Source organism: Melospiza georgiana, chromosome 11, assembly GCF_028018845.1.
Source record: "Melospiza georgiana isolate bMelGeo1 chromosome 11, bMelGeo1.pri, whole genome shotgun sequence".
Lineage (NCBI taxonomy): Eukaryota > Metazoa > Chordata > Aves > Passeriformes > Passerellidae > Melospiza > Melospiza georgiana.
In genome coordinates, this window is record NC_080440.1 from 5,932,875 (window position 1) to 5,951,090 (window position 18,216).

Below are 18,216 nucleotides of genomic sequence, written 5' to 3' on the forward strand. Positions count from 1 at the left end.
CGGTGGGCGCGGGGAGGAGCCGGGGCCGCACGTGGGCCGGGGGGGCCGCGCCGGCCGGGCCGTGCCGGGGGCGGGGAGCGGGCGGGGGCCGGGCCGTGCCGGGGCGGGCCGTGCCAGGGCGCCTGCGCCGGCGGCGCGGAGCGCGGCGGAGCGGGACGGACCGAACTGGAACAAAACAAACGGCGCTTTGTACCGCCCGAAAGGCTCCGCGCCCCGCGCAGCGCCCGCGGAGAGGGGGCGGCAACACCGCGCGCCTGCCGGATTTGCTTTTTCAGCGCTTTTAAATTATTTTTAATTTTATTTAATTTTTTTTTCTTGATAAGAGGGGAGAAGGGACGGCGCGGAGGGGCGGGCGGGAGGCGGTGCGCGCCCTCCGCGGGCGCGGGGCCGTGCGGGCGGTGATGGCCTGAGCGGGCGGCGGGTCCGCGCCCCCTGCGCACCTGCCGAGCGCGCTCCGCGGGCGCGGAGGGACGCGCAGCGCCATGTCGCGGGTGGTGCAGAAGAAGAACCACTGGTCCGGCCGGGTGCGGCAGTGCGCGCTGACCCGCGGGCCCGGCGGGCAGCTGGGCTTCGCGCTGCTCGGCGGCGCGGAGCACGGCGAGTTCCCGTACGCGGGCGCGGCGGCGGGGGACGGCGAGGCGGCGCTGAGCGAGGGCGAGCTGCTGCTGGAGGTGCAGGGGGTCCGCGTGTCGGGGCTGCCGCGCTACGACGTGCTGGAAGTGATCCGGAGCTGCAAGGACCCCATCGTGGTGAAAGCCGTCCGACAAGGTGCGAGGGGAACGCGGCGGGACGGGGGAAACTCGCTCCGCGCTCCCCGCGGGGCTGCGGGGCTGGGTGGCCACGGGCGAGCGCGGTGCCGGGGCTGGAGAACATCAGCCCTTCGACAGGGGCAGCCACGCGTGTGCGCACCTTCGGCGAGGGCGCTGATGATGCGCGGGCACCTCCTGGTCCGGAGCCGGCTGCAGCCGCCCCGCAGTGCCTGCCCTGCGCTAAGCGCAGCGAGCAATTGCGTGAGACTTTCCCAAAGGCACCGCGGAGCCGCCACCGCTCCCTGCGGGGAACCCGCGCTTGTCCCGGGCAGCTCGGTGTCCGGCTGACCCTCGGAGAGGCTGAGGGAGCTTCAGTGCTGGGGGAGTGGGGCAGGGATCCCCTCCTCCAGCAGCCGAGCATCCTTTGGAGCTGCTGAGTGATGAGTGGAGTCTTGTTCTGAAAGTGCAGCGTGTGTTTGCCGGCTGCCAGCGTGGGAAGAAAAAGCTTGGGCTCTCCTGCATCTTCCCTCTCTGGCTGGAAGGCTGCTCAGATTTACCTTTCTTCCCCCTGGTTTGCCCTAGGTGAGGGCACATCCATGCTGCCAGTCCTGCCGCGCACAGGTGAAGGAACAGACAGGTAGCTCTGCTGTTTGGCTGAGGAAGAGGATAGGAAGAGTCCTCCCATGCCGGATTAAAAAGATGCCACTTCACATCCGTGTGCACTCCACAGTCGCTCAACAGGTTAGCTAGCAGGCCTGGCTGATGGGCTTGTGATTTCCAGGACAGGACTTGAATTTAGTGCCAAGAAGCTGTTGGTGCTGCCGCAGCCACCGAGGCTGGCAGGAGGAGCAGCACTGCAGCTGGACAGCCGGAGGTGTGAGAGGCAGAGGAGCTCCCCGAGGTCAGCTCCAAGTGCAGGAAGGAAGGGAAGTTTTCTTCGTGTTGCCCAAGAGATTCCTTAGGGGAAGATTTATTTGTCATCCAGACGTGAGCATCTCCTAACTGTGGGGGTTTCGCTCTGGCTTGTGGTGCGAGGGATTTTTCCCTGTACTTGGTTCAACCCAGCTGGTAGCTGCAGAGAGCATTTCTGGCCAGCTGGCAGAACTGTCACCTGAAGTCTTGTCCCTGGGCTCGCTGATGAGCTGAGATAAAGGGCTGCAGGCACTTGTTTCATCCTTGGGAGCTCCGGAGCCAGAGCAGATGCCAGCGATGGTGTGGAGAGGAGCTGAGTCCTGTGCACTGCCCCAGAGCTGAGCCACCACAGCTCAGTGACTTGTTAGTCCCTTCCAGGACTCAGTAGCAGTATTCCAGCAAACACTGTCAAACTCCCAAAATACCCAGATTTTTGTTAAACAAATGCGTGTTTTCCCTGCTGCCTTCACTTTGCTGGGAAGTGGTGAGGGAAACTCAGCCTGCTGGTTTCCCTGCCCAAGTGGGAGGGGGAGAAAAGCATGAAGAAAAGTATGAGGAAATTAGGCAGAGGGTTTTTTTACATACTGATTGTTTTAGCAGAAGTATTAAAATGCAGCTTGTGGTGTTGCAATGTGATCGGTGTTGGTGGGTGAAGGAAGGTGTGTATAAAACCCTGCCCAACCAAACAATTTGTGATCAAACTTTTTGTTGTTTTGGAAACATGAGTTAGTGTAAATAAAACATGTCCTGGGAATAAACTGCACATGACAGGACTTGGTGGTAAATGTGTCTCAGCTCCAGGATATGGTCAAAAGAAAGGGCAGAGAGCTGAGTTTTAGCATGTGGGTTGGGTTTACCGGGAAAGTGGGAGAAAAGGGTTCAAAACCCATCTGTGAGGCAGGGCAGGCACTTAAACCTTGGACTGTTCCCATCCAGAGCTGAGAACCAAGCCCTTGGTTATTGTGGGGTTGTAGTTTCTTCTTTTTTTTTTTTTCTTTCTCCATATTTTTAAGAAATGCTTTATTAGCCAAGAATGCGGAATAGAAATAAATATTTGGTTTTTGAATCACTAAATATTTTTGTGGTCTGGAGAGCCTGTCAATGGTAGCCTGGCATCTGCACGCTGCTCTTTGCAAAGCTCTCCCTCATGTATCAGAATCAGAAGCATGGAAAAGGAGAGTATTTTAATTAAAATTCATTACTTCTGTGTTGATTAAAGATCTGATTATGGGAATGGCAACTGTCATTCAACAGAAAAAGTGTGGCACTAGAGCAGACGGCCGAGGAGTGTGCAGATAAGATTGCAAACATGTGTTTACATAGTTACCCAGATTTTTTTTTTACATAGTAACTTTGTAAAAAGTTACCCAGATTTTCCTTCTCCTCACAGTTCGTAGTTTCTAACTGATTGGTGCTGAAGTGCTGGGGCAATATTAGCCTGGAAATGTATACATTTTATTGCCTGTCTGTTTTGTATGACATTTACAAGGCTGGAAAAACAGGAAATTTACTATAAGTCAGTCATCTGCAAGCATGAGCAGGAAAATAACTGTTCTGACCTTGCCCTTGGTGAAAGGGACGAGGATGGAAATGTAGGTGGGACAGGCTGTGCATGGGCTTTGTCATTCAACCAGAGTTTGGAAACTTACAGGTTTTCTTGCAATGTTTTTTTCTTCTTGCTTTTGTGAGTGGTAAGTTTGAAAAGTACATGCAAAAAGGAGGAGCCTCTATGAAATCTCTTAATGGAAATAAATTGGTATTTAATATTGGTCATATGGGATTTTTTGATCCTTTGCTTACCTTGGGAGAAAGAGTGAAGAAGGATAAAGAAATCGAATGGAGCTTTCCCTTCCTTTTCCTCTTTGCCACTTTTTTGCTGTGACATTTGAGAATAAAGCTGTGCCATTGTAGTTGCCTGTTTTGGGGGAGAAAAGAAGAATTTTGCTGCCATGTATTTTAGTAACTTTCAGAACTGTCAAATGTGTGAAAAAACCTCAGTTAGCATGTAGTGCTTTTATGACTGACTGTTTTCCATCTTACATCTGTGCCTAAGTTCTGATGAAATTGGCAATTAACTGCTGTGGAGTTAATAAATGCATTTTTATTATTGCTTGGTCAGAGAGTATGGAATTAATAGATTGAATTATAGGAGCAGTGGTCACATATTCTAGTGTAAAGCTGGCATTGCCTTCACATAGTGATTTCCCAGCTGTACTTTGAATGTTGTAGCTTCCTTGAATACATTTCACATTTGTCAAAACAGCTCACTTTGATAAACTGATAATTGATTTCATTGGATAGATCAGTTATAAAGCCAGGCACACCATTTCTTCTCATGGATCTTGGTTAACAGAGTCCAGCGTAAGGGGAGAGAAGTTTGTTGTGCCATCCTCCAAAAGAGAAGATTTAAGACTGTATCTGTAAAAAATAGACCATGTTTTATTTGAGGCAGGGTATTTGGGTTTTCATTCTCCCTCAGTGAGAGATTTCCAGGTTTTTCTGCTCCCTGGTTCGCTGACCTGTGCCAAACCACACCAAGCCAGATGCTTGGTATGGGAAACTGTCAAAGTTAATATGCTTGTAAATTAAATTGGTTTTTCAGTTCTCATTTCAACGCTTTGCTTCCCTGAAAAAGTCTCAGAATCCCAAGCTCCTAATGACCTATTGCTTTGAAACCAGGAGGTGCTGAGAGCAGTTTGTGCAATTCATAATTTTGATAGGACCTTGCAGCTGGGATGATCCCACGGTAGGGAGGAGTTTTTTTGCTTGTGGGGTTTTTTTAGCCCTGTACAGGGCAGACAGGAGCAGGCATGATCCCAAGCAGAAACAGTCACTGTTTACCCAGTGCTATGGGCTGCATTTGTTTCTTTTCAAACATTAACTTGACCCTAAGATAAATCCTGAAATACAGTGCAGTGACTCAATGCTTCAATGTCAGGCTGGCATCTGCTGAACATGAGATGTTAAACTCAGTTACATAAATTCATGTGAACAAAACCAGCCTCTTCCAAAAAGTTTCCATGAGCTGGTATTTGAGTATTTTCCTTTTATTTTCCTGAGAGAGCTTGTGGGATAACTTCTGTTTGTTATTTTGGCATTTTTTTGGTAAAACATTTATTTAAAAAAAAGAAGGAAGAGTTGATGCATCTGTAGATTGCTGCGTGTTTGGTGGTTTAGCACACACAGGGGAGCAGAGTGTCACCTTGTGAGTGGTGATGCTGAACATCCCACGCTCAGTGCCCAAGCCTGGCTCTGCAGAATCCCAGCACTGAGTGTGGAGCAGGGCTTGGGCTGATGTGCTGGGCCAGGGGAGGGAGAGGCTGTTCGAGAGTGAGCTCCTGCTGTTCCCAGTTTACCTCTGCAGCATCACACACGAGCTCCAGAAAGTGTTTTCCTCCAGTCTCTGCTAGCTCAGTGCCAGTGAATTCTCTCAGTCATTTTTCCATCTGACCCAAATTCTTTTTGGACTCAGGTGGGTTTCAAGTGGAGAGAAAGAAGTGCTGCCATCTGAAAACCTCAGAGATGTTCTTGTATTCTTGATTTATGAAGCCTGTTTTCAGCTCTGACAACTGGAGTAGTTGAGAACAAAATGTAAAATTAAAAAAGGCAGAATCCCTTCTTCTCTCACTTGGAGTATATTTTGCTACAAATCAGTAGTCTTATTTCTTTAAAGAAGTACTGCACTTAGTAGTCATGAAATGTGTATATCTTGTATTAAAATACTGCCTTGAGCAAGACCTTATCTTTACTGTGCCTGGATTTACAGTGCAGAACTTGCCAGCATTTAGAAGTTGATCCTGCTTGTGGCAGAGCAGTCATCCATCCTCTCCAGCCATGGAGCAGCACCCCAGAGATGGGCAGGAGAGCCCAGGAGCCACATCGTGCCTGTTATAAAAATTTCCAGGAGTTAATGTGATACTTCTCACGGCATGAAAGGGGGCTATGCTTCCCACAATAAAGTTAATCTTTCCACCCATTGAGATGGGACTCCTGGCTCCCTCTTTATGGCCAGTCAGATCACAGAGCAATTAAATCACAATTAGGGTCTAATTATGAGCAGTCATTCAACACCACTGCAAAATAAGATGTTAACACCATCCTGCATGTTGTTCCGTGTTTTTAAGACAGACTTACAACTCCTGCATGAGTGAATTATTGACCTGCTATCATGAAATTTAAGATTCATCTTCCATGTTAGAAATGTAAGAATTTTGGTTTTTTTTTAACAGGTTTGAAAGCCAAACCAGCAGTAGTTCCTTGCATTGCTGGGTTTGGGATTGTCATTTTCTCCCGGTTCAGCTCAGGCTGTGATCGTTCATGCCTCTCTTCTGGCTGTTGCTGTATCTCTTGATCTGATGCCTGAGAAACACCCTTGCTCCTTTGGCAGTGTGTGCGTGCACAGGGAAACATTTGCCCCAGGGCAGCTGCATTAAGGTGCAAAGATATTCAGAGCAGCGCTTTAGTGGCTGTGCAGAACTGATGATTTGAGCCCTCTCTCATTAGATTTCAGCCTGGCTCAGTTTGAAGTAATGTGGAAGCTGAGAAGATGCTGCTGCCTCAGGGGCTTTTTTCTATTGCATTAGCAGGGTCTGGGCTGTGGGCAAGGACAGGATCCTTGGGACCTCTCCTGAGGTTTTTAAAAATAATTGGCCAAGTTTTTTATTTGCATTCCTTTGCTTAGCTCCAGACACGAGCTATGCCTGCTAGTTATTTCAGGTGTTTGTATTTTTCCTTTTTCACACTTCCTCTGACTTTGACTGGAACTTGTAAATCAAAGCATTTGGTTTTGATCTTTGTGTGCTGCAAGTGACTTAAATTTCTTGGTGAAAAGCACAGAGCGGTGGTTCTCTAAGAGCAAGTGCCATGAATTTATAGAAGGACTATGAAGAATTTGAGGCAGAATGTTAGCTGAATGTGTAGGGATCCTTGCTGTGAGCACTCAGTGGTACTTGGAGGGCTAGTACTCAAATTCTGCATTGTCTGAGCTCCTTCCAGCTCCCTGTCCCAATTCCTGCAGCAGCAAAATGCAGCTCCTCCTGGTCCATATTTCTCCAGAGTTTTTCTCTAGCTCAGCTGTGGAAAATATTTATTTTTGCCTTTTAGAAAGCGAGTATGAAGTGACCTTTTTGCACCAAGGGCACAGGGCTGGGTCACTCCCCTGTGATCCCTGGAGATCCTCTGTGACTCTTGTCACCAGGGGCATCTCCTGCAGGATGGGGACAGCAGCAGCTCCTGAGTGACAGCACTGCTGAGCCTGCAGGAGCAGAAACACCATTTTCACCACTGGCATAATTTCTCTGTCTCTCTGGACACTTGGATGTTTGTTTGCTCAGTCTGTGGTTTGGTCTGTGCCTCAGTGTGGCTGTGCTGTGACAGGCAGGGGCTCAGAGCTGGCAGCACAGGGGACCCACAGCATCAGATGGATGAAGGTTGGGGCTTCCTGCAAGGATCTGGTGTTGGGAAACACACATAAACCTAGGCTGTCATCCAGATTTTGTTATCTGCTGATCTGAGAGCTGTGGAAGAGGCTGCTGCTTCCAGAGCAGTTTGGCAGCTTTTGCATTGCACTGGTATGCTGGCAGATTGAGATGTTTATTTTTTCCCCCTTTAATTGTAATTTTTTACTTTTCCTTCTGAACCAGGTGGGCCAGCATCTCCCTTGGCCCTGCAGGAGCAGTGTGGCTCAGGGTAAATGGGATATTTTTGTTGAGATCCACCCTTCAGTTTCCAAAGGTCACACACTCCATCCACGCTTCCTCCTGTGACATTTTAAATGGTTTCCAGAACTATTCCACTGCTACAAGCAGGAATGATGGCATCATGATTCTGACTCTGGCATAATTTTGTGTTACTAATATTATTTTATTTTAATATTGTTTATTTTGTGTTTGTAATACTATTTAAACATTTTTCTAGTAATTTTATTTTAGTAATATTTAATTACTAATTAAATGACTAATTTTTAGCAATATTATTTAAACCTAATTGGTTTTTTTGTGTTAATATTATTTTATTTTAATATTGTTTATTTTGTCTTTGTAATACTATTTAAACATTTTTAGTAATTTTATTTTATAATTTTAAAAATTTTTATAATAATATTTAATTACTAATTAAATTACTAATTTTTAGTAATATTATTTAAGCCTAATTGTTTGTTTTGTGTTAGCAGTATTTATACCTGCAGATTTTTTTTTATCTGCTCCTAGTAGACCTTGGAGAAACAAAACAGTTTTTCCTTCAGGTCCTGATGTTTTGGGTTACATTTTACACACTTAATTTTTGACTAAAGACAGTTTCAGTTTTTATGGTTGTGAGGGTTTGTGTCGTAACTTAAAAGAAAAATAAGGTTTTAAAAATATTTATTGAATTTCATTAACTGTCCCTTCTTAGACTAAACAATAATGCTTACTACACGGTGTGAAAATAATGCAAAGTGCCCTGTCTTCATAATGGAACAGGAAATCAAAACAAACAAAGCCTTTGGGATGACTTGCAAAGTGGAACAGATGCCCTTACAATTGCAAGGCATTTGAATAAGGAATCGGTTTTGCATGGTTTGCTAATCCCTCAGTAAAGAGTTCATTGTCTTGGATTACACATCTGTAATTTTGGAGCCCTCAAGTCAGTGTCTCAGTACAATTAGAGTGGGAAGAGACTGACTTCTTTCTTCATATCCTTAATCTCTGGCTTGTTTTTTAAGAGGAAAACCTCAATTCTGGCTTTTTCATTTAGTTATTAACAAAAAGCCTTTGAAAAAGAAGCTGCCTAAAATCCAGCCACTCCCTCAACACAAACAAAGTTGGGCAGATATTGTGTGCTTCAAAAAAACCCAACTTTGATGTTCAACCTGTCTTATTCCAGTGGTACAGATCCTGCACCGAGTGGGTGTCAGACCAAGCTGATGACAGACTCAGATGTCTCAGAGGCTTTTGGATGAATAAGAAAGTTCCCAAACAGGCTGAACTGGACAGGTGGGGACCTGGGCTGCAGAATAACTGCAAAATGGCTTTTCTTCAAAATAGCAGGAACATGCCCATCCTCCTCCTTTCCCAAAGGCTCAGCCGCAGCTCCCAATTAGCAATTTAAAGGCAGGGGTACAGGTGGAGGTTCCTGAGCCTTGGAGCAATTCCCTGCAGCCCTGTGGGAAGCCAGGGATGGCTGGGGCAGAGGTGGAGAGAGCAGCAGGAGATACACAAATGATACCAAAAGCTTTGGGTTGGGGAAGTTCTCCAGCGGAGTTGTTCATGCTGAGGCTGTCTCTAAAAACAACATCCTGAGTGTTTTCTGCAGGACCAGCTGGTGACAGTCCCACAGCAGCCCATCATCTGTTCTGATGATGGAGAGCTGGAGAAGGACTTTAAGGTGGGCAGTGATAAGATAAGGGGGAATGACTTCAATGCCCCTGGAAAAGGGCAGGGTTAGGTAAGACACAAAGAAGAAATTCTTTGCTGAGTGGGTGAGGGTGGGCAGGCCCTGGCACAGGTGCCCAGAGAAGTGTGGCTGCCCCTGGATCCCTGGCAGTGCCCAAGGCCAGGTTGGATGGGGTCTGGAGCAGCCTGGGACAGTGGGAGGTGTCCTTGCCATGAATGATCTTTAAGGTCCCTTCCAACTGAAACCATTCTGTGACTCTGTGGTGCAGCTTTGCTGTTGAATATTCTGCTAGGATGTGGTGCCTACAGTATCTCCTGCTGCCCCAGGACAGTGTGTGGCTCCCCTGTGTGGCACAGGGACAGTGGGGGACGTGTGGCAGAGCACAGCCCTGGGGGAGCTGGGGGACGAGAAATCTGCAGCTTGGCTGAATTTGGGGACACTGCTGTCTCCAAGCTGAGTCTCCTCTTTGCAGTGCTGCGGCCTGGGGGACAGCACTGAAGACAGGACACCTGATGGGGCTTTGGCAGCCACTGGTCCAGCCCAGGCTTTGTTCTCTCCCTGTCCTGTGGGCAGGAGAGGGGTTGGTCTGGTGCAAAACAAAGAATCATGTTCTATTTTCCCTGGAATGCATTTTTCTTTAAACAATGAAGTGGCTAATATAGAATATCTTCTCCATGTGCTCTGGTGGTGGGTTAGAGGGGCAGCAATAGCCTGACTGCATGAGCAAGCCCAGAGGTTCTGCTGGCTGCTCAGCAGGGACTCTGAGGATCACAGAATCTGCTGTTTCTCTATAAAATCAGTGAGTTGTTTACTTAGTGGGAGGGGATGGCTTGCTTTGTTGCTGTTAGATTGTCTTTGCTGGTACCCCAGCAAACACTGTGTGTTTGTTTGATGTGCAAATAGCAAACTTGCTTAGCAATGGTATACGGTGTTTTGTTAACTTGTGTGTAGCCTGTGTGCACTGTGGGGTCCTCCCTGTCACCTACTGCCTGCTTTTATTAATCAAACTGGTTCCAAGTGGAGATCTGAGCTGACAAATGCTTTTATACATGTCCTGTAGCTTTCCTTCTATAATTTTTTTTTTTTTTTAATCAAGAGATATGGGCATGCTGAGATTGTTCCCTCAATCTCATGTGGAGCTATTTTTGTCTGGACTAAGCTCCAGTCTGTAAATCCCTCCTGGTGCAGGAAGCTTTGTTTGCTCCAGGTGGAGTGAGGCAATTAAACCCCCACTGTCTGTCTCTGGCTGTCTGTGGGAGGTGTGGAGCTGCTCTGGGCAAAATCCAGATGGGCACTGAGGATATCGGGGCTGTGCTGGTCCAAGGGTTGGCTGCTCAGTGAGGTTACATGGAGGGGAAAATTTTATATCCACACACAGCCTGTGCGAGAGGAGGAGCTTCTGAAAATATTGTGTCACCCATAAAAATAGTTTGAATTCTTGGGTGAGACTCGGAGAATATGTGATGGTGTGTATTTATGAGTATAAATATATTTAACCTTTTCACTTTTTCACTTTAGCATCCCTGTTGTCAACTGCTGCTTCAGTGAAAGTTCCACAATGTCCTTTTCTTCACTCCTAGTTTTTCCTTTATAATGGAAACTAATCCCATGATTTCAGCAGCTCAGGCTGCTGAACAGCCAGTGCCATGGGTTTCACCACGAGTGCTAAAGTTCATTGTTGGCACAGCTATGTGGAAGGTAAAAAGGAAGAGCATGAAACCACCTCCATTCTGGCTGAGAGCAGTTCCCATGCCCATTATTTCATCACGAGATGCAGGAGCAGCCTCTGCTCCTGTATAAACACTGAAAATCATTATTGTGGTGATGCTGTGGTGAAACTGTTTTGGTGATACCTCTCCTGTAAATCATCTGCAGGAACATGTTGGTTTTGAGAGAAGGTTTTGAGAGATGGTTTGCTCATGAGACCTCAGTGGCTTACAGATTAGGTGATGCAGCTGCTGAAGAAGATCCAGATTCCTTTTCCTGACCAGCTGCTACCCAGACCTTGGTCTGGCCCCTGTGAGTCACTGCAGGCGTGCAGGAGGGAATTCCAGAGTACAGCTGTAAACTGCACCTCGGAAAGGTGCCCAGTTTCAGTGTGCACAGAGGCCCCTGGCACACTCAAGGCCATAAAATGGCATTTAGCTCCCTCATTCCAGAGGCAGGGGGCAGTTACACTTTAACACGGGGTCATTCCATTGTGAGGGTGGGAAATGTGGTGAATACCTGCATGCATGGTGTCAGTCTGTCAGGAATGATGAGTTTGGGGCTCTCTTGGGCCAGGCAGGGCATGGACCTGAGAGTTGTCCTTGCCTGGGTGTTTACAGGAAAGAATGAGGGTTATGGAGAGCTCAGTGATAGTGGAGCACAAAGGCTGTGGCTCAGTTGGGATGTTTGTGACAAGGACATGGACCCACAAATCTTGGCTCACTCTTGGCTATGCTGTGGGGCTCTGCTGCTTCCCAGATCCTCATTAAAACAGGGGAAAAGGGTGAATTGCCTAAGCTGGAACAGCTCCCTTGTTGTATTTCCAGGTTGTCCTGCTCAGGTGGAGCTTTGCCACAACAGTGTTTCCATAAAATGCCCTATAGTTTGTTGGTTTTAATTTTTTAAAATTTGTGCTTATAAAACCTGTAAAAGGCTGAAATTTTTATCTGCAAAAGAGATGGATTAGGGACTTTTCCAAGGCTACTTTTCCACTTATTTTTGTTTTCTGTTGCCAATTTTCCAGTTGTATTAGCTGATGCTAGAAATACCCACGTATCAGTTTTTCCAGGGGCTAAACACAAAGAGGGTTTTTTTACACAGTTCTGAGCTGGGACAGGATATCTTGGTAATATTGCAGGCTGGCAAATTGGGATGTGCTGAAGTTGTTGCACATGAGAAAAGCCCCAGTAAAAATGAGAGTGCTTAAATTTAAGCATGTGCTAACGTAACACATTGCAGAGGGCTTTTTGTATCTTGTCTGTAAAAGATGCTGTAATCAGCACTGAGGCTTGCCTAAACCAGTGTGGAAATTGCTGTTTGCCTAAAAAGCCGGGCAAGTTGTCACAATCCCAACATTAAAAGGCTGCAGAGGATTAACCAAAACCTATTTCCAATTGATTTAGTGCAGCTGATGTGCAGCTCAGCTGTGTCCTGCCAGGACAGTGGTGCTTTGAGCTGCCCTGAGTCCCCAGACCAAGTGGGTGAGCTGGCACTGCATCCTGCTGTGGTGGCTCTGCCTGCTGTTCCCCTGGGGATGCTGAGGAAACAAGGGAGCCCTGGCTCCCAGCTCTCAGGTTTTGTGCTGCTGGAATGGCTCCCAAGGTATTAAAAAAATTTTTAAAAGTATTTTTTTCCCAGCCCCACGCTCGAAGAAGAAGTTGGGATTCCTCAGGTCTGGTTTTCAAGGTTGTTTATTTGCTCTTATCTAATACATTCTTTCTCTGACCTGCTGAGATCTGTCCAGCAGGTTGGGTTGAGGCACAGCGACAGCCCTTGGGATGGTGTTACCTTTTTATACTAAGAACCACGTATACTTTATGTACAATAATTTTCCAATACCTATCACCTAACTTAGACAGTCTGTCTCTACCCTAAACCGATCCAAAAGTGCCACCATCCCAGCAGAAGATGAAGGATAAGAAGAAGAAGGAGAAGGCAGGACATGCCCAGATTCCTCCATCTTGCCTCTTGAACCCCCATTCTAAACCCCCAAAATTCTACTTTTTCACCCTGTGACAAATTCACTATCAATCTACTCAAACCCTTGAGGCTTGTAACTCTTGGCACAAAGTTGGTAATTGTTTCCATGGGTTAAAATCGAAGGCACAGGTGTCTTTGACTCTGTGCCAGGGCTCTCGAGTCCTCCAGGGCAGCCAGAGGGGTGTCCTGGGTTCTGACACCCAGGCTGGCTCCTCACAGTTGACTTTTATTTGCTGTATCCTCCTCACAGTTTGCTTTTATTTGCTGTATTCTCCTCACAGTTTGCTTTTATTTGCTGTATTCTGCTTACACTTTGCTTTTACTCTCTGTGTCCTTCTCCCCCTGGGCAGTGGCTGCCCGGATGGGGTCTCACCCCTGGCAGGGAGCACCACAAGCATTTTTCCACAGTGCACTTGGGTTGGCAGGGAAGGTTCCATCAGCTGCCTGTTTGTTGGAGCCTGGCTCAGGATGTGCTGGATACAATAATTCCTTGGTGGATTTCTGACAAAAGAGCGTTTCTGCTGCCTACGGCACCTCCTGCCCTCCAGGCCCTGGGTGTGTGCTCAACAGGAAGGTTCAAAACTTGCCTTCAAAAAGCTAGGGACTTTTTTAACAGGCTTAATTAAAGCTGGTGTTCCTCTTTTCCTGTATAAGTTGCAGGTGGAGGTAGGTTTTACAAATAATAGGTGACTTTTGATGCTGTTCTGCTCTGGCTACTCCATTTTTGTAAACCTCAAGCATCTTCCAGCAACCTGTGGGTTTTGTCAAGCAGAGCCTGCTCCTCCCTGAGCTCTGGCTGAGGAAAGGCTTCCCATTACCAACTGATAAACAAAACTTCCTCAAGGCCTCCAGAGGACAGAGCTTTCAGGTACTGGGACACAGCAGCAGCACTGCTGAATGCTGAGAGCTCTGTGAACAGTGGCAGAAACAGCAGTGAATATTTATTGTGTGCTTATTTCTCCTCAGAGTCCCTGATGTAGAAGAGATTTCAGCATTATGGTCCATTGCAGTGGATCACGTTCAGAGGGCTTTTTGCCATAAAAACATTGTTTTTAGCTCAGGTGTAGCTAAAAGGTGCTCTCAGCTTCAGTTCTCCTTCAGCTGGTGTTGCACATTGATGCCTTGTTGTACCCAGGTGAGCTTTAATTTGTAACATTTACAGGAAATGTGGCTGAAGCTTCCCCCTCTTGGAGGCAAAGATGCAATATTTGCATTTCTTAGCACTTGGTCACATTGCTGCCTTGGAATCAAGTTTAAAAAAATGGTAAATGCATTGTTTTCCCCTTCTCTCCACTCTGCATTTCCTCTGCACTGGTCAAATCAAAGAGCAGTGACATTTCAAAGTCTTCCTGGATGGCAGAATTAGAAATTCTCCTTTTCTGAGGAGTCTGTGGGAGGAGGTTTGAACATTGCATGCGGCCGTTCCGGTAGGAAGTTGTTTGACTTGTCGAAATCTCTCTTTTACTGCACAACCTCAATTGGAGATGACAAATTGCTTAAAGCAGTTTCCATGTTAGACTTTAAAAAATTCAGTTTCTTTCCACCCAGAACACGTGGAAAGCATTTGTGCACTTGCCTGACCGTGTCTCTGTCCTAAGGCTCACACTCTGGCTTTGGACTTCATATAATTTTCACATGCAGCTGCTCGGGTTTGTTCTCCTCAGATTTCTATGGAATGGGATTTTCTCCTGCCTCAGCTTAGCTGTGAAAACTCAAATATCTGCCTGGTTCAGACTTTGGGGACCATGGAATGAGCAGAGGAGAGACACTCCAAAGTCTGTGCTCTTTAGAAGTGATGTTCAGAGCATTATAAAATCCATAATTTAAGCAGGAGAGTCTGGATCCACAGCCAAGTTGCTGTAATGTCCTTTAAAGAGCGTTGAGCGGTGTTAATGCTTCACAAAATGACAAAGCATCTTTTGCTAAACATCCTCAACTCCTTCTCTGTAGCTGTCACTGTGGCAAAGGACATTTATGGCAGGTACCAGATACTGAGCCAGGCAGTTGGCTGGAACTGCTGTAAAAATAAAAATTGCTCAGTTGAAAAGGATTTTTCTCTCTTTTTTTTTTTTTTTTTAAGAAATATTTCAAGTTGTCATTGTGCTCAGGTGTCCCTGCAGAGAGCAGCACTCTGTGTAGTGTGCATCCCATGAGGATGCATTGCCAGGCCTTGCCTTTGGGCTCGTGAAAGGAGAGAGGATGCAGAAGAGAAGTGGGTCCCCCCAGCAGTGCTCAGTAAATGGCAGGCTCCAGAAATAAAGTGGAAATTATATTTCTGTAGCCTTGACAGGCTGGGAGATGGGGCTTTCTGTGCTCTTCCTTTTGCCTGGAGTGAGTTGCAGCAGTGTATGAATTTTCAGAGCTGTTTTTGGTGGCTCTGATGCAGTTCCTGTGGATGGAGCTTGGTCCTTCCCCAGGGCCATGAGCAGAAGGTCGTGTGTCTGTGTGTGTGTTTGTGTGTCTGTGTGTGTGTGTGTCTATGTGTGTGTCTGTGTCTGTGTGTCCCCTGGTGTCCCCTGGTGTCCCCTGGGCTGGAGGGCAGGCCCAGGGCTGCACCCAGCTCTGTGCAGCTGAGGGCACAAGCTGCTCCTGTCTGGCTGGGAAGGTGCCTTGTCCCAAATGGCATCAGATGGAAAGAGGCTGGCACTGCCCCATTGCTGTGCTTGAGACAGCCCCCTTGCTCAAGAGGGATGGTTACCGAGTTAGACAGTAGTCAGGAGGGGATGTGAGGACAATCCAGATGCTTTTTCTATAACTCCCAGGCATGTCACATCCTGGCATTTCTATTTTTACCCACTTTTCCTCCAATACTTTCTTTTATCTGTTATGATTCCTTCAGTTTTGGCAGGTTTGGGCTGATGTAATATTTTAACTTTCTTTTTGTAGCTATGCCTTTCTTTGCCATTTAACGTTTTGCTCCAGTGTTGTTTTTTCTGGTAGTGGTAGTTTAAATAGTAACAGTTACAAATTTTCTGGGTTCTGTTTTTGTTGTTCCTTTTGTGAGTGATTTTACAATTACATTGTTGCTGATGCTGTTTATTTGGAGTAGGATGTGTCGCAGCAGACTCAGGTGAGCTGTCCTCTCAGCTGCTTTCGTGATGCAAATACTGGTTGATATAATCTGGTTTAGAAGATAGCTTTAGAAACATGTGCCCTCTAGGAAGAAAAACCCATTTGTGGTGGAGTGTCCTGGTCTCTTGCAGGCAGAGGGCAGTTTGTGCCTTTATGTACCTTGTTTATGGTGTTTGTTGCCTTTTGTGCAGTATCAGATGCTGCCTTCGGCTCTTCTTGTCATGTGGAGAAATGTCTGATCCATTTCTGAACCCTGCAGAGCTCCCTGATACCAGGCATAAGATATTTTTTTAATGGGCATTAAGCCTGCCTTGCTGCTTGTGGTGTGTCTGGCTAATAAAGCCATTGCACCCCAAATACCCTGCAGACACAGATATCTGTTTCAAAACCAGCTTCTTTAGTTATGTAACAGCGTGAGAGCTTTAATCCCTTTCCTTTTGGAAGCAGCCTGGATCCCTTTCTGCTTGTCCAGCAGCCAGCATCATCACCAGCAGGACTGCTGTGTTTCCACAGTTTCATACCCCTGGTTGATAATTAACCCACTCCTTTAATCATGGTGCCATGTTTGCTCTGACCTTTTTTCTTTCCCGCTCTCCAATTGCAATCCAGATTAAACTCAGCCTCTTCCCAGCAAAACACTGGAGTTAATATTCCACCAGAGGTGTGCTGATAAACCCCTTTGTTACCTGGAAAAACCTTAGCTCAGTGTGCATGATTTAATATCTCAGGTCAAAAGAACGCACCAAAATATAGGTGTAAGTGCCTTTAACATGCGAGCTGAGCTCACAGGTTCAGTTTCCTGATCAGCAATGTTTGTCATAACTGACATACCAGCAAGGTTTTCTCTTTGAGGGGATTGTTTGATTTTTAGAGAACCCAGACCCACGTTCTGTGTGAACTTGCACAAGCTGGGAGTGGGGACAGGCTCTGGCTTTGCTCCCTGTCCCTGACAGGGTGGTGGCTTTCAGAGGGTGGGTGGCACCAGGGTCTGGCTAGGGATGTGTCCTGGGCTCCTGTGGAGCTTGGCAAGGTCAGGTCTGAAGTCACCAAAGGTTGAGAGCTGCTGCAGCCCACTTGTGGGGCAGGGCTGAGAGAGCAGGGCTCATCCCTCTGCCAACAGGCAAATGCTTCCAGGGTTTGGTGCATTCCCAGGTGTGGGCATGGCAAATCACACAGCATTCAAATTAATGAACCCTCACGCAGTTTTAACTAGAATGAGAACTGTTGCAAAACTTGCGTACTGAATTACACCAAAGCCTGTTTTATGGGAAGAGATGGGTGTTTGTCAAGCCACTGGGGCTTAGCTCCTGCACTGCTCCCCTTTCAAAGATGACATGTTTTGATTTATCTTCCTTTCCCAGAACCTTCTTTCAGCCTTAGAAAAGCAATGCTTATCATCACTGCTGCTGGGAGCTTGTGCAGCAGTTTGAATTACTGCCTTTCCCTTTCTGCTGCCATGTAAGCCAGCATAAATCTGTACATTACACCAATTTACATTTGGTGGGATTTGTCCTGACACGTCCAAAGCTTCTGACTCTTGATTCCTTGCATGAGCAACTCCTTTAATATGGAGCCCTGGGGACAAGACCCAATTTAAAATAGAGTTGTGCAGGTAAAAGCAGGAAGGCATGGACTGTACTCCTGTGGTCTGCAGCTGAACTAAGTGAGGAGTTAAAATCCTGCTCTGCATTTCATCTCCTAAAGGCAGTGCCAGCTTCTGGGCTCAGACAGAAGCTGCTGGGTGTGGGCACCCAGGATCTCACAGCAGGAGGAGGCTGAGAACAGCAATTCCTCAGCTGCCTGCAGAATGAATCTGTGTTGCTCTTCTCATATGTATTCCTTTTATTTAGGTTAGCCTTGCTTTTTGAATTAAAATATGTATGCACAAACCACTTCAGGTTCTTGTTGATGTGGGTTTTGGGTTGTTTTATTATTCTTTATGTATTTTTTACCCTGCCTAATGTGCATTTCTCTGTTTGAGAAAAAGTTAGTTTTAAGTAAAGTGCAAACTATAAAACTTCCATTAACTCAATCAAGGGGATAGGATAGCAATGAGCCCCAGTTACCTCTGTGAAAGACCTTGGCTTGAAGGTTTACTACACTGGCTTTACAAGATTGAAAGCTTTTTTCCCCAGATGAAAGGAAGGCTTTGCTGTAAAACCCTGTTCCTTACTAATCTGGCTGTTCTGAAGTTAGATGCAAACTAACTTTGCTGTGTGCTTTGTAAACCTCTAAGGGAGAGCTTGGACATGTGTGAATAGCTGAGTGATGTATTAAATAAATGAAGCAGGGAAATGTGCCATCATCACTTGATAGAGACTTCTGTCACTTGGGACTGATTTTTTAAAGGATCTAATTTCTAATTCCAATAATGAGATTTTTAAATATGTTCCAAGCCTCTTAAAATCAGTATCTCTAAAGG

At 46.5% G+C, this 18,216-nt stretch overlaps 1 protein-coding gene across 22 annotated transcripts in view; it reads left to right on the forward strand.

Annotated features, from left to right (window-relative positions):
* Positions 1-482: 482 nt before the first annotated feature.
* Positions 483-18,216, forward strand: part of MAGI1 (membrane associated guanylate kinase, WW and PDZ domain containing 1) — a 329,494-nt gene continuing 311,760 nt past the window's right edge. For all 22 annotated transcript variants that reach the window (XM_058032286.1, XM_058032289.1, XM_058032290.1 and 19 more), the window contains exon 1: positions 483-768. In XM_058032286.1, the coding sequence (XP_057888269.1) occupies positions 483-768 (286 nt within the window). The remainder of the gene's footprint in view (positions 769-18,216) is intronic.